We start from the raw sequence: 24942 nt of genomic DNA on the forward strand, positions 1-24942 counted from the left end.
TCAAACCAGTCACCCCATGGTGATGATGACAACAATGATGAACAAACTCCGTCAACCCGGTCAAGAAACCTCTTCGAAAACTTTTCAGTCAAACAATAGGATAGCCTACTTTGTGTAGGGTGTAGAGCTCTATCTATATAAAAGCCAAGTACGTCCAAGGATGGAATACTGCTGCCATATCTGGGCAGGAGCTGCTAAAAACAGCCTATCCTGCCTTGACAGAGTACAAAATAGACTTTGTGGCTTTTCTCTTCCCTGCAACCTCTCTCCCACAGAAGAGACGTTGCAATCCTATCTTTGTTTTATCGTTATTTCCATGGCAGGTGCTCGTCTGAACTCCAATCTCTGGTCCCCCCACGCCAATCTTTTACGAAAAACACCCGTCTAGCTGAATCTACTGTCAAAATCTTTCCCCACTCTTTATCTATGCCTAAATCAAAACGTAGATTCCATGAACAAAGCTTCTTTCTTAGAACTGCACGCCTGTGGAACTCTGTTCCGTCTGCCTGCTTCCCTCCTGACTACAACTTGGATGTCTTCAAGTCCAACGTAAACAAATTCCTGATGAACCGCCCCCCCCCCTTAAGTAGACACTTTAAATATCCACACTAACGTACTGTACTTACAATAACCCTTATCCCTGAGTGGCTTCCGGACCTTGATAAGTGGTGACCACCTTGTAAAAAAAAAAAAAAAAAAAAATGCTGGCTTTGATCATGTTAGTTACCTTTAAAAAGACACTGTAGGCAAGTTATATTGTTACTTACACTTTTGATGCTCAAAGGAGGCAAAGGGAATGGAAGGAAGATGGGGGGGGGGGCTTTGCCCCCTTTTTTCGTAAATATTGAAATTGATTTAAAACATGTTTTTTTCACTGACCCTGTTACATGAGTTCAATTTTTTTTACATATTAAACTGTTTTGACCTATATATGTGTGTGTTAAGTTTTCTTTTAGTAAAATCTATTATTTTGTCTTTGGCAGCCATTTTTGTAAAGTTGGGGGTGGAATTACCCAGGTTCACCCTACATGTTCACAATAGGAGTAGGAAAAGAATGACCACAGCGCTATATCTCAAATGGAGTACTGTTGTTACATCTTGGTAGGAGCTGCTCGGTGCACTCTATCCTGCCTTAATAGAGTTCAAAACCAGCTTCAAAACCTAGTAAGTGATGCTCTTTTCTCTTCCCTGCAACCTGTTTTCCACGTTGCAAGCCTATCATTATTTTCATGGCAAGTGCTCGTCTGAGCTTCAATCTATGGTCCCTCCTAGCTGGAATTTCACAAAAAATAACTCGACTAGTTACAACCATTAGCAACCATTTCCTCCACTGTCTATCTATGCCTAGATCTAAATGCATAAGCCGTTAACAAAGCTTCTTTCCTAGAACTGCCCGCATGTGGAACACTGTTCTGCTGGTTTGCTTCCCAACCAACTACAATATTGAAACCTTCAAGTCCAATGTAAACAAGTTCTTTTTAAACTGTCCGCTTAAATAATCAAATTGTACTAACCTCACACCATTAACGTTTACTACACTACCACCTGACATTCATTAACTTCTATCCTCGAGTGGCCTTCAGACCTTGATAAGTGGTGAAAAATCTCACTTTAAAAATTCAAACAATCTAATCAGAGTTCAATGGCTGACTCAACGGATAATTTTTTTCTTGTTTATTTAGAAAATTAAGACGAAGATTAATATAAAAAGTCATTAAATAGACTTTTTTTCTTTCAAATATAAAAACAAAAAATTACAAGGTTTTCAGAAATTGGTTGAATTCTGCTGTTGAAGATTTTGCAATATCAAAACAAAAGGTTTTATCATCCTGAGAGACGAGAGCTTTAAGTGATACATAGTTCTCCTTAGTGGCATCGTACTGATCACGTTTCATGTGCTTCAAGAATTCATGGCGTTCTTTAATTCGATGCAGTCGCGTTCGGAAGATCTTCGGCCACTTTATCAACTGGGCATGAGTCAGGCCCATCTCGTTGTGGACGTAGACAAATACGTTCGTCAAATTATATTTATCTGCAAAGGAATAAAAAATATGCATAAAAATGGCGTTTCAACATGGTAACAGAAAAAATAAAAATGAAAACAACAAATGATACTGTTTTTCGTAATACGTGGACAGATTGAAAAGTCAGGTATGGCTGACCATATATGGAAGGAAAAGGGAAACCATCTATTGTTATGAAACCATCTATTGTTATAAAACCATCTATTGTTATGAAACAAAGCAAAAAATTATAGGTCCTGGATATGACCTGAAACTATATCCGATGGTGAAGCCCCACCTTGTGGGCCTTGGGGAGTGTGGAGCCACCCTTTAATTGCCATTGCTCCCAGGTCCACTCTGACCCGGAGTGGTAGTACCTGTTAGGGTCCCAACTATGGGTTAAATAGAATCTGACTTCAAAAAAAAAATATACTCCATTAAAAATCGTTCCTCAAAATAACTAGATTCGGCATTAAATAACCTGAAAAAGGTTGATATGTCGTAAAACAAAACCAACCAACCAAAAAATTATAGACAAAGATGACTCAACAAAGAGGCAACATATATGCTGAGTGACAATCGATTATTTAGTAGACTTAGTACAGAATTTAACATGATATGGGAACCATCTAATATATAAAAAGGAAAATGTATGTTAGTTTGTGTATGTCTGTGTTTTTTTTTTTTTTACATGGAATTCACCACTTATCAAGGCCCAAGGGCCACTCGGGGATAAGGGTTATTGAGATGAGTATTACTTATTAATTTTATTTTATTACGGACCGTTATCCTCATCTTTTTTTAGTTGTTGTCTCACAATGTTTCGACCAACTATTCCTCTGGCCTTCGTCAGGTGGTATCTGCGACGGGATAGGAACTCCGAATCTTCCAACTGCATTCTCAGCAATTACTGCCTTCTATAGTTGTTGTATTTGTATGTCTGCCAAAAACTTTTGACAGACGCATTGGACCATGACAAAAATTGGTATCGTTAGAAAGATCAATCTCTTGGATGAAAAATATCTATAAATTGGCCAAAAAGATTAATTCTGTGCTGGTCAACTGGGCTATTTTTTGCAAGGACGGGTCACTTTTTTTGTCGACATTTTTGCAAATCATACACCTACCAATCTCAGCGTAGGTCTATAAAATGTTATTTTGAAAGCCCGTGACGTCATAAGTCACCGTGGCCGTGACTGTGACAGCTTTTTTTCACCTCCTTTTCCTCTTTCACGTTACAGGTTCGAGTCTGCCTACTGCGGCTAATTTTTTTTTGTGCTCGCATGGGTACTTGTTACAATTTTGATTGAAACAAAAGTTATTTTGATTTTTTTTTCTGGGTGTTGGTTGCTTAATAGCCTTAGTATACCACTTCTCTCCACTCGGGCAATGCCAGGTAGTCATGATAGTCTATAATATAAATTTTAGCTGTCTGTGTGTGTGTTTATGTGCATGTTTGTATGCCCGCAAAAAACTTGTCATCTGCATCGAAGCAGCATGAACGTGGTTCCGTAAAAAGAGCGATCTCTTGAACACATAATATCGAAAAATTATAAAAAATCATCACTTATTCCATGTAGAAATGTTAATTTGTATATGCAAACAGTTCATTTGTTGTTTCATTTTAAAAAGCTAAACTTGCAATGTCATTAGATTAGATTAGGTTGTCGTGGTCCGATCGATAACGTGTTCGCTTACGAACGCAAGTTTTGCAAGTTCGTGCCCAGCATGCAGCATTTTTTTTTCAATTTTTTCTTCTCCTATCATTTAAAATTCTCTGCTTTTTTACGGGCGTCCACAACATGACATTTTTTTTTCTTTTAATTACATGATAAGATGGCACCCAAGTCTCGTTTTTCTTTTATTTGTTTAACCATATTTTACAACCGGGCAATGCCAGGCGCCCCTTCCCCAAAGAGTTATCGCGAAGTATAGACAATGGCAATGCCAGGCGCCTCTTCACACCAAAGAGTTATCGCGAAGTATAGACAAACAAAATTATATAGAAATCAGTTAGTTACAACTATTCAGAAAGTTTTATAAAAATCCAAGGCATCAATTTTTTTTTAATAAGCACAAAAGTGTCAATTTTAGCCATTTTAACCCGAAAGGCACCAGAGTTTTCCTGGAAAATCCGTTCTGTTACTTTTTTACTCATACCATGTTTAATGTTTGTGCAAAATTTCAAAAAATTCCAAGGCGTAGTTATTGAGAAAAGTTAGCTAGTTAATTATAGATAACAGATAATATGGTGCTTGTTAAGATAGAGTTGACAAATCAATTTTTTTCAAACTATATCATTTTAAGCAAAAACAATATTACTTACTTAATTGTCATGTCGAAAATAGTAATATATCCAAAAATTATGAAAATTCACTCAATCTAGCGGGTGGATATAGAAAATCAGATTTTTCTTCAGTGAACAAGTTGACCAGAGCCCTTGAACCGGCGCCACCTCTGTTGGGCCCTGGAGAATGCTGCTATGCCTCAACTCACACCTACATTAGTGAACACACAAACATACACAATATTTAAACCTTCTTTATCATCTGCTGATCTTGAAATATTCCCAACCTTTCTCGTTGAACTATATTTCTAATATGAAAAACAATGAACATTGACTCTTATTAAATATAATTTGTATAATTCTGTAATAATTCAATTGCTGTGATCTTCTATTTTTAAACACATAAAATATTTATTTATTTTGTTTTGTTTTATCATATAACGTTTCCCGTTTTTCTCACATTTGATTATAAACCCTGTGAAACTTTTTCAATAAAATCATTTCTCTAAACCGAAAATACTTCACCCAAATCCAAACTGCAAAATGTAACCCTCAGAAAAAGTGATGACTCCCCAAAGTACGGATCCCCAAACTGGTGACTCCCAAAACTGGCACATCCCTAAAGATCCGCACAAAGGGAAGTTCTGCCTAAGAATAAGATATCTTGGGAGTTGTTGCTAATTTCCTTTGATTAACTAAAGGTTGTAGTTTAAACCCCTGCAGTGGGAAGTACATATTTTTCTTCCTTCTTCGCCCACAAAATAAAATACTGATTTATACTAACTGGAAAGAAAAACCCGTGGAGTGATCAGGAAAATCTTTTGGAGATCAAAATTAGTAAATCCAAGGAACTCCTTCATCTGGAAGTGGATCTCCTGAAAAAATAAAAGGTGGAAATTAAAATGATGATTTTTTTTTTACAAGAATTAAAAAAGACAAAGAAACATTAAAAGAAAGTTTGAGGAGTTTTTTATTGGTACCCTCTCCCTGCATAACTATTTTTCAGACCCGTGTGACATCACATGGCCCCACCATGGGGAAAACTGATAGAGGGAAACGGTTTTGAAAGTGGATTTATCATATTTTTTTTAGGTTTTCGATTACTTTTTTTTTTGTATTTGAAAGATTAAAGCCTAAAGTTAATTCCTAAAAGGAAATAATATTTTTACATGTGAAAAAAAGTTTATAATGAAAAATGTTTTCATGGCGATATTCGGAAACCAACAAGTAAACTAAATTTTGAAGGTAAATTCATTGTAAAAATCTCTTGAAAAATAACAATTAGTTTTCTGGGACAATTTCAAATTAATAAAGGCAAGTTCTTAAATATTGAATTAAAAAAAATTCCTTGCTTACAACGAATAAATACCCCAAAATATCATTTTGAAGTGCGTTTTTTGCTCTATCAAATTGTGATATTCGTTACCATTCTCAATCTTTTTACTTTTTTTTTTTCTTTGCAGGCTTTTCAACAGCATCGACAAAATTTAAATCTACACGTTTTCTTATTCCAGTTCAAACTAGGCCGAAAAACTGCTAAGACAGTTCATGATATCAATGATGTGTTTGGCACAGGAACCACTAATGAACGTGTAGAACAACAGTGGTTCAAGAAATTTCGCAATGGTGACAAGAGCCTCGAAGTTGAAAACGGTCACAGCCAGCCGACTGAAGTTGATAACATTTGAAAGCCTAAATTGAAGCCGATCCTCGCAAAACCACATGAGAAGTTGCTGTTGAACTCAAGCTCGACCACTCAACAGTCGTTCATTATTTAAAGCAAATTGGGAAGTCAAAAAAGTTGGATAAATGGGTGCTGCATGAATTGAACGATAATCAAAAAAAATCATTGTTTTGAGGTGTCTTCTATGCTCCTTCTGCACAACAAAAACGACCTATTTCTTGAGTGGATTGTAACGTGTGATGAGAAGTGGATCCTCTATGACAACCGGCAACATTTGGCACAGTGGTTGGATGCCAGAAAAGCTTCACAACACTTCCCGAAGCTGAAATTGCATCACAAAAAGGTTATGGTGACTGTTTGGTGGTCTGCAGCCGGTCTCATCCATCACAGCTTCTTGAATCCAGGCGAAAAAAATATGGTGAAGAAGTACTGCTGACAAATTGACAAAATGCGCCAGAATGTATGTGCCCGAGATTGGTCAATATAAAGGGACCAATTCTCCTCCATGACAACATTCACCCGCATGTTGCTCAACTAACCCTGCAGAACTAATTGGGCTCATGCGGCATATTCACCAGGTCTCTCGCTCAGGGTACCAACTATGGGTTAAATAGAAACAGACTTGAAAACAACAAATATGTTCTATTAAAAAAACTTTTCTTCAAAATCTTTGGATTCGGCATTAAATAACCTGAAAAGGATTGATATGCCGTAAAACAAAAACAACCAACCAACCATCAGAAGTTCCAATGTATGTGCCCGAGATGGGTCAATATGAAGGGACCAATTCTCCTCCATGACAACGCTCGCTCACATGTTGCGCAACTGACCATGCAAAAGCTGAACGAATTGGGCTCCGAGATTCTGCCTCGTCCGCCATATTCACCGGTCCTTTCTCCCACCGATTATCACTTTTTGAAGTATATCGACAACTTCCTGTGCAAAAAATGTTTCAAAAGCCGAGATGATGCCGAATCGGCCTTTAATGACTTCATCGCTTCCAGAACTCCGGATTTCTATGCTAATGAGATAAATAAACTTGTTTCTCTTTGGCAAAAAAAATGTGTCGATTCTAATGGTTCTTATTTCGATTAATAAAGTTTATTATGAAAGGAGTTATGATCTTTTGAAGATGAATGTCAAAAAGCTACATTATTTTTGCACTAACCTAATAAAGCCATAAAACATAGCTATCTTCATCCTTCAAATTGAGAAATAAAATCGCATAGCTTAAATAGAAATAACTCATAAGTTAAATGAAAACTTCTGTTTTTAAATGCAGATGATGTCGATCATAATAATTAAAAATAAATTAAATTAAATGTAAAATAAATAAATCAATAAAATAAATCAGCTTTATATAATATTTCTAAATAGAATACTTAAAACAATTCTATTACTAATTTGTAATAAAAATTGAAAGCTAATTATTAAAACAGATTTTATTTAATGTAATATGCAAATTAGATAACCTTTTGAATGGTGATTCCTTTTGAATAAATAGTATATAAAGAAATCATGCAGAAATAAAAAAGTATGTGCAAGTCTGTTAAACAGTGTACCTTTTGTATATATTAACCAAATCGTGAACAAACAAGATACAACTTTATTATAATAGATATATGATGTAACAAATATGGAAAAAAATAAAATTAAAATTAATTCATTGTATCCCGGGCAACACTAGTATATACTAACCTTGATTGATTTTGCATTGTAACTGACCAATTTCGGAAGATGACAAACAACTTCACGTACTTGGCTGCCTGAAATCAATGAAAGAGGAAAAATGAGCAAAACAAAATGTAAGGAATACATTTATAAATTACCCCCTCCTCAAAAAAAAAAAAAAAAAATCCTCCTGACGGACAATTAATTTGTTATCCCACTCAAAAAAAAAAAAAAAAAAAAAATTAATTGTTTAAATTACAGCTTTCGACCACATAAATTATAAATCTTTCAAAGCCCGAAAAATACTTTTTATTTATTTATTTTTTTTAATTAAAATCGGAATTTTTAGTTATGGAAGGTCTTAATAACTTATAATCTTGTACGTTTCTCCAACTCTCTAAATATTCTAATTTGTTATTTCACTTTTTAATCTTTCTATTTTTTTACAACTATGCATTACATAGACAGGAAAAATAGATTCATGTTTATTTTTTTTTGGGGGGGGGGGGACTTGTCCAGACCCCCCCCCTTATATTAAAAAACAAAATCTGCATAATGTATATCCCCATGATGAAACGAAAACATCATGTTCTTAAAGTCATGTAGATTGATCAAGTAGTTTTGTTTTTAGATAAGAGAGTCAAATTTTATGAATATCGGAGAAGTGACTGTCTCACCTGCCATTTTAAAAAAAAAAGTGAAGAAACAAAGGGAGATAACATGAACTGCCCGCCTGTGGAATTTTCTTCCGTTTCTTTGCTTTCCAACTGACTACAATATGGTCGCCTTCAAGTACAACGTGAAAAAATTCTTGATGAAACATCTCCTGATGTAATCCAATTTACCAAATTTCCACACTCATTAACTCTTATCCTCAAGTGGCCCCCAGGCCTTGATAAGTGGTGACCCCTTTGTAAAAAATCAACTGTGCTCATCTGCCATTCTGTCTCCAATAGGATCTTCCAATCACTCAAATACCGGCATTAAAATCAAAACAAAATGTCCCTCTCTATCGCAGCCTATCAATACTTAATGGCTAACTGGGAACACCTCAGATTGTTCATATTAGTTATACTCTTGCATTGCATGTTTAAAAAGGATGCGTTGTCCTCTACTGCATCTGACATTAAATGATTGGTTAACCATTGGCATAGAGCAGAGGTTTGCAACCTTTTTGAGCGTGAGGTCTAAAAAGTTATACTGATTAAAAGGAGGAGGGCCAAACAGCTTTGGCTAAATTGTCATGGAGGACAACAATGTTATTAAATTATTTAGATTCTTAAGACTCCTATTTGTCATTTTCACAACGTTTCAGCCGATGTAACTTCTGACCTTCTTCAAGGTCCATCGTGCAGCGGTTAGAATACTTGGAAAAAATCAATTGTAAAATGTGATAGAAGGTTGAAGGTTCGATCCTCAGTGTGGCCGACCAAAAAATACAATTGCGAATTACTTAGGACCTCTATGTAGTCAGGGCTAATGAAACGAGAGCATACTACCGCCATGAAATAAATAAAGGGTCTCATTCGAAATTCCGTCCAAATTCCTGAGTTTGACAGAAACATTCCCAAGTTCGATAAGATACACCTGAAGAATGTTGGAGGTTACATTGATTGAAATGTTGTGAAAATCACGCTCAAGATGAGAACAGTAGTCCAAAGAATCCAAATAATATAAATAATCAATCCACATCCCAAAAATCCATTTATTGTAAATAAATTTTTTGAGCATTTCAAGAAATCAAGTAATAAATACAATTATATCCTATATTACAATGATATAATTTATTTTACTATAGAAATATAGCCTTGTAGGAGATGTCCTTTTCTCTTCCCTGCAACCTCTTTCTCACAGAAGAGATGTTGCGAGTTTGTCTCTGCTTTATCGTTATTTTCATGGCAAGTGCTTGACTGAGCTCCAATCTATGGCCTCCCCTTGCCAAACTTTCACAAGAAACACCTGTCTAGCAGAAAATACTATCAATAATTCCCCCCACTCTTTATCTGTGCCTAAACCTAAATTCCATGAACAAAGCTTCTTTCTTAGAAATGCACGCCTATGGAATTGTCTTCCGTTTTCCTGCTTTCCAGCTGACTACAATATGGCTGTCTTCAAGTCTAACGTAAACAAGTTCTTGATGAGCCGTTCCATATAAGTTAACAAATTTACCGAATTTCCATTACTAACGATTACTATATTGTCCAATTTCTACTGTACACTCTTTAACCCTTAGCCTCGAGTGGCCTCTTGGCCTTGATAAGTGGTGATGCCTATGTAAAAAAAAAAAAAAAAATATCGAAACAAAAAAAAAGAAATTCAAATGCATCGTGAGTAAGATGGCAGAACAAACAAAATTCACTCAAGGGCTGGATTTAAAAGGTTGTTGACCCCTGTTATAAAGAGCTTCATACCTTCCAAGAAATTTCAACAGAAACCAAACTGCCAACCCTGATACATATGTACATACACATACACACCCACACACAAACATACACACCCACACACAAACACACACACAAAAAAACACTAACACATGTACGCACACGCACACAAATACACACATAAACACATGCACAAAGAAACACACAAACACACATGCAAAATGCCTTTGTAGAGATAGGGATATATTTGTAATTTTTCATTATTTTTGTAAAATGTCTGATGTCCCTCGGATGCTGAGAACATCCTGTATAAACATTCTTTCTACGAACCCAAACACAAAAGAAAAATGATTTACCTGTGAGTTTGAAGAGTTTCTGATAAAACCCGAGTTTTTCATCAATATTTGGAACAGACATTGACAATAAACGTGGTGCTCGGATCAGAATTTGCGGGATGTCCGTCTTTGGGAAATTTTTGGATTTAAAATATTCAATAATGGCTTCTAAGTCTTCAATATTAGCCTGTCATTAAAGAAAGGAAAGAATAGCAAAATTAAGAAAAACGCTTAGGAACATTTTGATTCATACAAAGTGTCCCAAAATTAAGCGCCTATTTTGAACTAGTAATCAAAATAGATGGGAGAAAAGACAGTGCCAAATTTTGTTACTCTGTTTTTATGAGAATTGTTTTATAAATAGAAATTAAAATAGATGGTTGGGTTTAAGGACACTCTGTATTTGATGAAGGACTTAAAATCGCTAAAGCAATACAATATGATACAATACAATATACAATATGATATTAGGTTGTCCGGAAAATAATGACCAATTTTAGAGAAAAAGTAATTATTAATCAAATAGGTGACACTAAACATTGAAATTAGTCAAAGTATGATCCTTGAACAGCCATGCATTTTTGCCATCTATCAACTAGATCATTTATGCCTTGTTGATAAAAATTCTTTGGCTTAGATGCTAAGAAATCTTTGAAAAAAGATTCAACCTCTGCATTAGATCTGAAAGTTTTGTTGCTTAAAAAAGCGGCTAAATGCTTGAAAAAATGGTAGTCTGTGGGCGAAAGATCTGGAGAATAAGGAGGATGTGGTAAAGTTTCATATCCCAAGTCTGTGAGTTTCTACAGTGTCATTCTCGCAACATTAGGCCACGCATTATTGTGGAGCAGGATTGAACCACGCCTATTCACTAATGCAGATCTCAATTTTTGTAAATGATGATGCATTTCTTCGAGTTGATTGCAGTAAACCTCTGCCGTGATGCTCTGATTAGCATCCAGAAAGCTGTAATGAATAGCACCAATTGCACACCACCAAACAGTCAGCATAATCTTCTGTTGGTGAAACTTTGGCTTTGGAAAATGTTTGGGTGGTTCATCACAATCAAGCCATTGACCTGATCGTTTCCGATTATCATAAAGGATCCACTTTTCGTCATAGGTGACTATTCGGTCAAGAAATGGATCATTAATGTTTCGCAAAAAGAGCATCGAACACACTTCAAAACGTCGAGCTTGTTGATTTTCATTGAGCTCATGTGGGACCCATTTGTCAAACTTTTTCACCTTGCCAATTTGCTTCAGATGGTCCGACACTGTTGAACTGCTGACACCAAGTTCCCGAGACATTTCCCTGACACTTTGCCGTGGGTTTTGCTCAACAATGGCTCTCAAATTTTCATTGTCAAGATTAGATGGCCGTCCTCTACCTTCTTCATCTTTAAGGCTCTCATCACCACTACGAAATTTTTGAAACCACCTTCGTACTGTTCTATCACTTGTGATGCCTTCTCTCCATGCCCTATTGATATTTGCAGTTGTTTGAGAAGCATTGTTACCAAGCTTAAAATCATGCAGGAAAAGTAATCGTAAGTCTTCTTTTCTCATATTCCAAATTATGGGCTCATTCGTTCATAAAACGTTTTCTGAAAGAAAAAAGTAAGAAATTATTAAAGAGCACATACAAATCAATAATCATGTTGATGTTTACCTGAAATATAATAAAAATCCTATGATAAAATCCAATTTCAAAACAGACTTCCTGAAATGGCCATTATTTTCCGGACAACCTAATACAATATATACAATATGATACAATACAATATACAATATATCTGGCGGATTGGAATGCTGTCATGCAGGAGGAGGATACCTTTGCTGATATTGCCCAGCTTCTTGATTTTGTTAGTTACTTTAGCCTGGTTCCAGAAAACTGTGGGCATGACGTTGTCAGCGGAGGGCTGCACTCTTGCGTTCTTTGGAGGTGGTTAGTCCAACTACTTTCACTGCATTGACTGGACTTTCAATTAGTGTTGGGACGATTAATCGGAATTAGAATCAGGAATCAGAAAAATCGAACTTTTTGGGGTATCGGAATCGGAAAAATTTGTATTCATTTCCGATGCCAAAAACGATTCCTTTAATTATCTCTGTTTTTTATTTGATTTTGTTTGAACAAAATCTTCACTGCTGGTAGTAATAATAAAATAATGAATATTTATTGATTCTAAATTACCAGTCAAACTAAAATCTATAGATCACCCCCCCCTTCACAAGTGTATTTTCACGTTTGAGCAAAATATCTGCACACTGAACATGTGTTTTTACAGTAATCGGATAAAAATAACACCTTTATTGTAAATATTTTGAGATTTATAAAGAATCGGAATCGGTAATTGTATCGGAACCGGGAAAAATATTAGAATCGTCCCAGCACTAGTTTGGCTATGAAATCCTTCCCATCTCTCTAATCATCTCTCTAAATTTCACGCTTTCCGAGCCATGAAGTTGCTTTTGAAAGGAAAGTGTTTTCCAGATGATGCAACCTTGATTTCCAAACTCATGTCAAAACGGTCCCCAGAGCTGCATTAAACGATGGGAGAAAATTTTGTTACTCTGCTTTTCCGAGAAGTGGTTTTAGCTGCCCTGATGAGTTGTGATACAACGAAACAGTACTATATGTGGATGACAATTAAAGCCCCCCCCCTCTTTGGGTTGAGCACTTTGTAAATATATTTTCACCCGACGCGTATTTAAGCAATTAAGCGAAGCCCAGTATTAATTTGTTTGTAAAGAAACTTATGGTTTGAGCACTGTAAGCGACGGGCGGGTGTGGATTTAATACACACTCATGGAGAAATACTTACGGCACTGATTTGTGGTCCGATAGTTAGAACAGCCGACTGTCAACTCAACAGTTGTAGGTTCGATCCATGGCTGGGGAAAGGTGTATGTCTAGCCGCACTGATGAGTTGTGATACAACAAAACAATACTGACAATAACAATAATAATAAGGATACTAGAAAGCTGATTGGCTAACTAAATCCTCAATAGAAGATGCGCATATAAAAACGACAAACAACCACAGAATTCGCGCATAAGCCTGAAGAGTCCTAGAGCGGATGAAACGCGGAATATTCAGTGTAGCTTAATTGCCATATACATTTTATAACTTACTAACTAGCTCTACCTACGTATTGAGCACTTTTGAAGTAAATACTTAAAGTTTACGCATAAATCTATACTTTCGTATATTAATTTTATGTGAGTAAATGAAGTAGTTATATATATATATATATATATATATATATATATACATACATACATACATATATATACATATATTTATATATATATATATTTATATATATATATATATATATTTATATATATATATATTTATATACTCATTCCATTTGTGATTTTTTCCAAGGAACTCTGCCTTTTAGATCATTTTGGACCATTTGGAACTTACCTGTTGGATTGGAAATTTTTAATTCTACCGTGTTTGGATTTTACCATTCTTGGATTTTTTACCCTTCACCGGACTATCCATTCATGTGAAATCTTTTTATCATTTTTCTTTTACCTCCTACTCCTCTTACCTCACCCTTTTTTTAACTAAGTAAGATCTGTGACTTATCTGTAGTTTCACTAAATACTTTTACATGCAAAATCCGATCCCGCATTTTGCTAATTCCTGCCCTCTGATGAGAAGGAGAGTATTTCAAGATGTTTTTTAACATGTTTTATTAATCATTTGTTCATATTATAAGCTCTATTTCCTTTTCGGTTTTATTGAGCTTTTACATCTGGTTGAGATTACTTTACTTGTAAATATTAACTCTTTAATATTTATAATATATTTTAAGTTTACCATTTTGATTACCTTGGTAAACTTATTGTAATTTTTATTTATATATATATATATATATATATATATATATATATATATATATATAAGCATTCATTCTCAGACCTTGGTCTTTGTAATATTCACTCTTAGACAATAATCTTTGTAACATTCACTCTCGAACTTTGGTCGTGGTGACATTCACTCTCAGATATTTACTTTCCATAACATTTCTTCAAATCTTGTAACTTTGTTTGCAACGAGAGAAGTTTCTGGAACATCTGTTATATTCTGGGCATGGCAACCAGTTTCCTAATTAGAAACATCCTCACTCCCACTAGGTACATCCTTCTCAATTAAAGATTTAATTTCAATCCATCTTGACGGGCCTTTCATTGGGTTTTCTGGGTTTGTTGCTGATTTTAATAGACAGAGTTTTCAGCATCATTATCATCTTGGCTGGTGCTGTGGTGCTGTCATTTGAATGTTTTTAATGAAGAGTAAACAGAATCTTTAAACTTTTGCAACCTACACCGAATGGTGTAAGTCATTCAAATAAATATAGCTTTATTAAAAAGTTTTGTTTAAATAATTTTATTAAAAAGTTTTGTTCAAATAATTTTATCAAAACGTTTTGTTTAAAAAATTTTATTAAAAAGTTTTATTTAAATAATTTTATTAAAAAGTTTTGTTTAAATAATTTTATTAAAAAGTTTTATTTTAATAATTTTATTATAAATTTTTGTTTAAATAATTTAATTACAAAATGTTTAAATAGTTTAATTAAAAAATGTTGTTAAAATAATTTTATTAAAAAAAATGTTGATTAAATAAAAATAATGTTTCCTAATAAAAAAAAAAATCTTGCCGGACCCCCCCCCCTCCCAACAACTCGTTTTTTTTTTTAATGTTTGTTTATAGAATGCCGTGTGAAGGTCAAGGTCAACCAATGTTGACCCAAAGCTGTTCCTATAGGTTTGCATATCTGATGGGGTCTTTAAACCCTAACGGATCTAGACTTGAAAACATTTAAACAAAATTCCATCGTATACTTTATGCATCGTGACATTATTGTTAGATCCATTTACTACAGGGTGACCCCCCCCAAAAAAAAACGGGCCCAACTCTAATTAGGCCCTGTTTCTTAGTGTTTTGTCCACATGAAATGAAACTTTGGTCATAACTCGTTTATTATATTCAAAACATCAAATCAAAACACTAGGGTCTTTGGCCTTTTTTTCTCCATTCTTCAGCATATGTTCTAGATGGCCTCCATTTAGCTTTTGTTTTTTGGGGTCACCCTATATATATATATATATATATATATATATATATATATATATATATTACACAAAGAGCATCGCTTAATATGCTAATGATAATTTGTATATCACTTCCCAATATGCTCAACCCAAGTTAGGGAGCATTATAGTCACCCACATTCAGTACTGTTTCGCTGTTTCACAGTTCATCAGTGCGGCTTGACAAGCAACTACCTCAAATCAGGATCGAAACCCGACCGCCCAAACAACAGCCGGAGCTTCTAACCATTGCGTTATTCAGCTGCTACTGTTGCTTATATATATATATATATATATATATATATATATACGGGGTGACCCCCCCCCCCCAAAAAAAGGGCCCCAGTTCTAACTAGTTTATTATATTCAAAACATCACATCAAAACTTAAGGGTCTTTGACCTTTTTTTCTCCATTCTACAGCATATGTTCTAGATGGCCTCCATTCAGCTTTTGTTTTTTTTTTTGGTTACCCTGTATTAGACACAATCCTAAATAGTAACGACTTACGTCCAAGTGGCAATATGGCTTTTTTGGCGTGAAAAAAAGTCAAAAAACAACAAAAAGAATTTAATGAGAATCATACATACTTTAAAGATAAAAGGATTCTTTGTGATGATCACGGCAAGCTGGTCGCTCGGAACTCCGACGTCCTTCAAGAAGAGCAAATAAGGTTTGACATCCGATTCAAAATCGAGTTTGAGGATAAGATTAGCAGCTTCATTGAACTTCTCGATGCGCGACAAATCAACACCGAGGCTGATCAATTGTTTGAGGGTCTCGGATTCACTAACATAAACGGTTAGATTAGAGGAGGTTGCCATGTCGGTATATCGGCTCCGATTCAATTCTATCGTTGCTTCTTCAGCTTCCGAAGGTGACATGACCTCTGAATCTCTAATAATGGTAGATATTTTATCACTTTCAAAAAAAGGTCTGGAAATTTCTCTGGTGTCTTTGAAATTGGCTGGTTCTCTGCTGGAATCAATACTAAGCGATAGCTTGCGATGAGTCGTTTCAGCATCATTAGATTGGAACGCATCAGGTTGTGCGTCAGCATATTCTGTTTTGTGGCTGGGGTCTTTTATTTGAAATGTCGTACAGCTGTCACTTTTAATCGCCTCTGGTAATAAATCGGAGCGATTTTCATGCTCAGCTGTTTTTAATTCAGGCACCGTCGTCTTATCAAATTGTTTGATGGTGCTGACAAGTTTCCTGTAATAATCATAATGTTCTTTAGGGTCTCGTCTTTTATGAAGAATGCTTTCATTCTCCGATGGAATTTCTGCTTCTTCTACTAAAGAGGAGGATTCTTCTTTATTGTGGCATTGAAAAGCCGACAGAGACACGGGACGTAGACCATATTTGTAAAGGCTTTGGTAAACAGTTAGCACTGTTCTTTGCTTTTGACGAAGGACAACCAGTAAACACCTCAAAGACATTGTGACGGACCTAGAAATATAAGAAATGAAATAAGCATGAAAACTTGTAAGTAATTTATAAAGAATTTCATATAATAATTTGGGAATTAAACGCTAAGACAAATCTATATATATAAAAACGAAAATGTGTGTGTGTGCTTGTGTGTGTGTGTGTGTGTGTGTGTGTGTGCACTTTTTGTGTATGTCCACTATCACTTACAAGTGTTTATATACACCCTAGATAATAATATTTACAATTTGCGAACGCGCGTCGCGTCTAGATTTATTTACATCGAAATTTTACACGATTCTCGCTATTTCGGTCGTCTCATGTTGGTTCAGCTTTTTCGTATAAAATCGAAACTGATGTGAAACTAGGAATGTTTGGTCAATGTCAGTTTTCACCGTCATATCAGACAATTGGTTTCATTTGGATACTCCCCTAATAAAGGGGGAGCTAGTTTTAAAGTTGGGTAAAAACAAAAACCCAAAACAACTACCTTGCAGTTAAAATTTACTGCGGAAACATTAAGTGCGTTTGACCTCATTAAACACGCACATCACTTTTTAATGATTTTATTTCACACATTCTTAATTCTCTGCCATCGTAGTGTGGTAGGAATCCATCAGCCTATTAACCTCAAGGGTTCGGGTTCGAGCCTAACTGCCTACCAAAACTTTTTTTTTTCTTAACACTGGGTACCCCACCCCTCGCTAGTAAAGATATAAAATAAATTATCTATATATATAAAAGCGAAAATGTGTGTATGTATGTATGTGTGTTCGCTTATTGTGTATGTCTGTAAAAGGTTTTTTCCGTTGGACTTTTCGGTCGGCTCATTCCTTCTTAAAACTTTTTATATCACATCTAAATGATAATATATATGAGTTACGAATGGGGTTCGCCTGTCTATTCAATTTGTCCGACTTTCACGTTTTATTTTTTCCAGTCAATGTCGACTTCGTCATATCAGACAGGGGAGCGAGTTTTTAAAAACAAACAAACCGATTTATTGACCTCATTAAAAACTGTCCCGCACAAAATGCTAACTGCTGAATACCTATCGCCGTCACGTCAATCAAAAACACGCACCTGTTTTTTTTTTCACATTTTACTATTTTCCAACTGCGCGTCGTCAAGGCTTTGTTTTTTTTTCACGGGCACCTGTTTTTTTCACACACACCTGCAAACACCCGGGCAACGCCGGGTACCCCTCGCTAGTATATATATAAAAGGCAAAATGTATGTGTTTTTGTATGTCTCACAAAAACTTTCGACACAGGTGACGGATTTTCACGATATTCATATCATTTTGAAGCTCGACCCTTCGGACGACAAATATCGAAAAATTGGCTAAAAACATTAATTCCTTCACTCTCAACTGGGAACATTTCCACAGGGAGCGGTAGCAAAAAATCGTTCCTTCATGACAAGTTAGCCATATACACATGTGCAAAAAACGGTCTTTCTTGAATTATTTTAACTATTAAAAAAACGACCCAATTTTGCTGACGTGCTCATAGCTCAGTCACTTAAGGAGCAGCGTCGTTATTTTAAGATTACACGTTCAAACCGAGATGTAAGATCTTTTTTTTTTTTTTTTAATTTTTAAAGTTTTAATATTGGAGCAGGGTTATTTATGTCATTTTTTTCGTGTTTTTTTCCATCACGTTAGCTGTTTTTTTTTTTGTTTTTGTCTTTCTGATTTTTTTAAGAAGTTTTAAAATCGTTTGCTTACATGTTCGGTTTTTTTTTTCATCACGTTCGCTGTTTTTTTTGTTTTTGTTTTTCTGATTTTTTTAAGAAGTTTTAAAATCGTTCGCTTACACGTTCGTTTTTTTTTTTTTTCATCAGATTCACTGCTTTTTTTTGTTTTTCTGATTTTTTAAAGAAGTTTTTTAGCTTACACGTTCGTTTTTTTTTTTTTTACTTTCGCTTATTCTTTATTTTCCATTTTGTTTTTATTTACCCCTACAACACACCTCCAAACACTCGCTAGTCTAAAGTTGGGTTTTCTTTTTATTAAAAGCCTACTGTTTCTATTTAAAAATTATCAAAATAAACTTTTTAATATACTGTTATGGATATGCAAACGGCGTGAAAGTTAACCAATTTGCAAATTCCTTTAAAAACGAGCATTAATTAATTACTTATTCAATTTTTTTATGGTTTCTTTTGCATAGAATTTAAGACCGAAAATGTACTAGCACAAAGAAATATTTTTATATTTATCTATCTATCTATCTATATATATAAGTGACTGTGTGTGTAAAAAGTCTCTATCTGAGCAAAAATTGCTTCTAAGGGGCTAAAATTGAAAACAAAACAGTTCATTTTAGCAGGGTAAATTGAATAAAACATATCTCCTACTGTTACTTTTGCACAAAACTAAACATTCATAGTTCAAAGTCACTTAATTTTCAACCTTTCATATCCATCTGTCGGTAGGTCAGACAGTAACGACTGTGGAGAGATAAATAACGACTAAGGCTGGAGTGCTAAATATTCTAATTCTAGCGTCATATTTTGTTATAACTTTTGAAATCATTAAGCTATATTGAATAATCAATAAAGAATTAACTTGGCCATTTTACAATTGACAGCCTAGAGAGTGGAAATGCATTTCTCCACTGATAATGAATGATGCACTCGGAAGGACCATTCACAGTTGAAAAAAAAAAAACAATCAGGTAAATAAAAAATATTATTGAATTGTTTGAAATTTATCACAAATATATTTCAGAGGTATACTCCATCTTCAGTGTGTTGTTTTGTTTCTTTTTTTTTCATTTCTTCTTCCTTGCTATGTTGTAAATTTGGAGAAAGGAGTTTGTTTGTAAAGAGCCGTGCGTTGTTTCTAGTGGTTGTATTTTGAAATGTTTGAATTGTGCATAGGCAACGCGAGAATAACATCAAGGATGAGATGAGGGTTCATATAGAAACGTTTTAATTTGAATAAATTAAAATACGCATCAAGTGCGCTTGAAAGCTAAATTACAAAGTAATATTAGGAAAATAAATATTTTACTTGTTTGAAATTTATCAAAAATATATTTCAGAGGTATACTCCATCTTCAGTGTGTTGTTTTGTTCCTTTTTTTTCCCCCTTTTCTTCTTTCTTGCCATGTTGTAAATTTGGAGAAAGAAGTCTATTTGTAAAGAGCCGAACATTGTTTATTTTATTATTGAATTAATTATCTTCTCATAACGACTGTACATTCCTGCATTGTAAGATTTTAAAAACACCTTATATATATATATATATATATATATATATATATATATATATATATATATATATATATATATAACTCAGAATTTCCATTTATATTATTGCTCTATCTCGCATATTGAGCTTTCTTTATCTGCTTAAGATTGTCTTATAAATATTGATACTAATATTTATTTGGACTTTATGTTTACAGTAATATACAATCCTACGGCATTTCAGTATTTCATATATATATATATATAAGGAGTTAAAATAAAAAGAATAAGATCGATTCTTTAAGAGGAGACTTATCGGGACAATGCAAAGCTCAACAAACAGTTTCGGAGCTCATATAGAGTATCAATAAAACAAGAAAACAACAATATAAAAACGTATACAGATTTATTCGTTTATTAAATAAGGATGATACACCAATTAGGGGTGTAAAATATTTAAAACTATATCATGGTATTTCGAAGCCTAATGCTTCTCATCAGAAGAGGAGAGAAAATGCTAAGTAACATAACAGGTATGCGACGTCTAGCGATAGCTACATAAAAAGTGAAATAATTGTGCAGCGAGAGGAGAATATAGAAACTGTTTGGGAGGGGGAAATGAGAGAAATAAGACCGTTTTACTTATCCTACACCCCTAATCGATTTATCATCCTTATTGAATAAATGAATAAATCTATATGCACTAGTATAAAATTTTATAGTGTCATTTTCTTATTGTATGCATTAGTATAAACTTTTATAGTGTCATTTTCTTATTGTATGCATTAGTATAAAATTTTATAGTGTCATTTTCTTATTGTATGCATTAGTATAAAATTTTATAGTGTCATTTTCTTATTGTATGCATTAGTATAAAATTTTATAGTGTCATTTTCTTATTGTATGCATTAGTATAAAATTTTATAGTGTCATTTTCTTATTGTATGCATTAGTATAAAATTTTATAGTGTCATTTTCTTATTGTATGCATTAGTATAAAATTTTATAGTGTCATTTTCTTATTGTATGCATTAGTATAAAATTTTATAGTTTCATTTTCTTATTGTATGCATTAGTATAAAATTTTATAGTGTCATTTTCTTATTGTATGCATTAGTATAAAATTTTATAGTGTCATTTTCTTATTGTATGCATTAGTATAAACTTTTATAGTGTCATTTTCTTATTGTATGCATTAGTATAAACTTTTATAGTGTCATTTTCTTATTGTATGCATTAGTATAAACTTTTATAGTGTCATTTTCTTATTGTATGCATTAGTATAAAATTTTATAGTGTCATTTTCTTATTGTATGCATTAGTATAAAATTTTATAGTGTCATTTTCTTATTGTATGCATTAGTATAAAATTTTATAGTGTCATTTTCTTATTGTATGCATTAGTATAAAATTTTATAGTTTCATTTTCTTATTGTATGCATTAATATAAAATTTTATAGTGTCATTTTCTTATTGTATGCATTAATATAAAATTTTATAGTGTCATTTTCTTATTGTATGCATTAATATAAAATTTTATAGTGTCATTTTCTTATTGTATGCATTAGTATAAAATTTTATAGTGTCATTTTCTTATTGTATGCATTAGTATGAAATTTTGTAGTGTCATTTTCTTATTGCATGCATTAGTATAAAATTTTATAGTGTCATTTTCTTATTGTATGCATTAGTATAAAATTTTATAGTGTCATTTTCTTATTGTATGCATTAGTATAAAATTTTATAGCGTCGTTTTTATTTTATTGATACTGTCTGTCCATTCCACTTTTCTTGGAAACTACTGAGCTGATCTGGCTGAAATCTTGCATGGACTTTTATAAGGTGCAGCAAACTAGGTATTATGGTATCTGTTCAATTACCAGGGAATGCCGACAGTGTTGCCCAGGCAGGTTTTGCAGGTCAGAGTGCCCCTCTTAGAGGGCGCTGACTTTTCAATTCCACTTTCGAACCTTGGTGTCACAGATCTTACAGTGGAATAGGACTAAATACTCTTTAGTTCCTCCTTGTAAAATATTCACAGCAAGAACTCATCTTCTATCACAATAGAAAAAACTTTCCTTTCATCCTTTCATGTTCTTAGTGTTGGGCAGGATTTCAGTACTCGTGTAGTTTATAAACCTAATAATAACATTATTATTTAGAAATCCATTCTTAACATGGAGAGGGGATCTTTTAAAAAACTATTCTGTCCTTTTCACCTAACAATTTAATAAACAAAAGATACCATAAAAAATTGAATTTAGCTGGAAAATCCTATCTAAAAAAAAAAAAAATAGCATGGTCCATAAACTACACAAATACCGGAATGTCTAAAGTCTTGCCTGCCTGCCTGTAGAACACATTAACGTGGGATTGCTTCCCTGCTGATTACAACCTGGTTGTCTTTAAATCCAATGTCACCAAATATTTGGGTGCTTATTCAGATTGGCACTTATGGCGGCAAAGAAAATACAGAAAAATCTTAATGGTGCTTTTCTTTTTTTTTTTTTTTTTTACATGGGGGTCACCACTTATCAAGGGCCAGGAGCCACTCGGGGATAAGGGTTAATGGTGTATGTAGCAATCACAGAACGAAGATGAAATATTCCAAAAATCACGTAATTTAATTAAGGAGTTTTCTTTTTTATACAAGCGAATCAAATTTTACGATTAAGCTAGTCTGAGTGTTTTCGTCAGCCATAATGAAATCTGATGAAATAAAAAAAGAGAAGACAACTCTAACCGACGTGAATAATAAGTCATACGGTCAACGCAGTTTAGTAAAATTGCTAAAAATTGTAAATTTTTATTTTCTTAGTTTTAAATAAAACTACTTGATCAGTCAGTTTACATGATTTTTAGAATGTGACATTCTGTAACGAGTACGTAGAATCTTCGGTCAGTTTTTACGACGTGCCCCAGCGTATTATAAGCACCCCAACCTCCCCATGTTAAGAACGGCTTTCGGAATAACCCCCTCCCCAACCTCGAAAGCCGTTCTTAACATGGGGAGGTTGGAGTGTTTATAATACGCTGAGACACGTAAAAGTTGACCGTATTTTCTGTACTTTTTTTACTTTTAATTGCCGCCATAAGTGCCAATCTGAATAAGCACAAAAAACAACAGTACTTACTTTTCCTGTCGCAAATAGTAATATATTCAAAAATTACGAAAGTTCATTGAGTAGAAAATTATGTATAGTTAAAAGTAATTTGGGTTTGTATTACTGTACACTGTTCACATAGATTCGAAAAAGTTGTAAAAAAAAAAACAAATACATATCAAATAAATGTTATCAAAGGCAAGATAAGTTACTTTTCTACCAAACTGGATACATTTTTTGTGTTTTTATTCAATGTAACATGTTTATTCAGCTCGAAAAACATACATTATTTACCGATGTATTGGAAAATTCAAAATGGCGCCCGACTCTCTCTTTAACACGGTAAGTTTAGGAAAAGGTGTTATAAATAATAAACTAGACAAAATACTATTAAAAAAACACTGAATATATGTCAACTTATGTCACGGTAACATATATTGAGCGAATTTCTAACAGTATTTTGTCTAGTTTTTTATTTATAACACCTTTTTTCTTTTTTTTTTTTACATGGGGGTCACCACTTATCAAGGCCTGAAGGTCACTCAGGGATAAGTGTTATTGTGTGTACAGTAATCAATGAGATAGTATTGTAGTAATCATTAGTATTGGAGGTTTGATAGAGTGTCTTACTTAAGGCGGCGGTTTATCAGGAGTTTGTTTATGTTGGACTTGAAGACATCCAAGTTGTAGTCAGGTGGGAAACAGGCAAGCGGCAGAGAGTTCCACTGGCGTGCAGTTCTAAGAAAGAAGCTTTGCTCATGGAATCTACGTTTGGATTTAGGCACAGATAAAGAGTGGGGGAAAATTATTGACAGTAGTTTCAGACAGACGGGTGTTTCTCATGAAAGATTGGCGAGGGGGGACGAGAGATTGGAGCTCAGACGAGCACCTGCCATGGAAATAACGATAAAACAAAGACAGGCTCGCAACGTCTCTTCTGTAGAAGAGAAGTTGCAGGGAAGAGAAAAGGGCATCCCTCACTAAACCACAAAGTCTATTTTGTACTCTGTCAAGGCAGGATAGGTGTTTTCAGCAGCTTCTGCCCAGATGTGGCAGCAGTACTCCATCCTTGGACGTATTTGGCTTTTATACAGATAGAGAATTGCATCAGTAGTGAGATATCTTCTGAAGCGGTAGAAAGATCCCACCATTTTCCCAGCGTCCTTGGCAACAGACCTGATGTACGTGTTCCATTTCAGATCAGGAGTAAAGGTCAAACCTAGAAGCTTGTCAAAACATGGAGCCTCCCCAAGACGAGAGCCATCCATTTCAATTGATGCCAGATTGGGATCAGAGCGTTGATGATGTAAAGATAGAAGCTTGGTTTTGGATGCATTAAAAGTGACCAGCCACCTCTTCTCCCACTGTACCACGCGCTCAAGATCAGACGAGAGAGAATTAGAGAGAACTTTGTCATTTACGGCCTTTGATGTGTTGCCATAGACAGTCGTGTCATCAGCATAGATGTCAACGAATGATTTAAGTATGTGTTTTGGGAGATCATTGATGTAGATCAGGAAGAGAGTTGGGCCCAGGATGGACCCCCTGAAGGACTCCAGCATTAATACTGTGGGCTTCTGATTTCTGCCCATCAACCACTACTCTTATGAATCTATCGGAGAGAAATGATTTAATGATTGAGAAAACATTTCCAGTGATACCCAAACTTACCGTGTTAAAGAAAGAGTCGGGCGCCATTTTGAATTTTCCAATGCATCGGTAAACAATGTATGTTTT

General features: G+C 34.3%; 1 protein-coding gene across 1 annotated transcript; it reads right to left on the minus strand.

Moving 5' to 3' along the window:
• Nucleotides 1–1651: 1651 nt before the first annotated feature.
• Nucleotides 1652–24942, minus strand: LOC145243609 (transcription termination factor 3, mitochondrial-like). The gene is made up of 6 exons (XM_080106595.1): nucleotides 24877–24942; nucleotides 16063–16924; nucleotides 10383–10548; nucleotides 7673–7740; nucleotides 5075–5165; nucleotides 1652–2032 (listed from the first exon to the last, which is right to left on the minus strand). Exons 2-6 carry the CDS (start codon nucleotides 16912–16914, stop codon nucleotides 1755–1757), a joined length of 1455 nt encoding a protein of 484 aa, XP_079962721.1. The 5' UTR covers nucleotides 16915–16924; nucleotides 24877–24942; the 3' UTR covers nucleotides 1652–1754.

Source organism: Euprymna scolopes, chromosome 22 (assembly GCF_053919585.1).
Source record: "Euprymna scolopes isolate OS-2025 chromosome 22, ASM5391958v1, whole genome shotgun sequence".
NCBI classification, from domain to species: domain Eukaryota; kingdom Metazoa; phylum Mollusca; class Cephalopoda; order Sepiida; family Sepiolidae; genus Euprymna; species Euprymna scolopes.

Coding starts and splice junctions, on each gene's coding strand:
- LOC145243609 (XM_080106595.1), bottom strand. CDS start 16,914: ATGTCTTTGAGGTGTTTACTGGTTGTCCTTCGTCAAAAGCAAAGAACA. Junction 7,741..10,382: donor GAAACTCTTCAAACTCACAG/GTAAATCATTTT, acceptor CATTGATTTCAG/GCAGCCAAGTACGTGAAGTT. Junction 5,166..7,672: donor ACAATGCAAAATCAATCAAG/GTTAGTATATAC, acceptor TTATTTTTTCAG/GAGATCCACTTCCAGATGAA.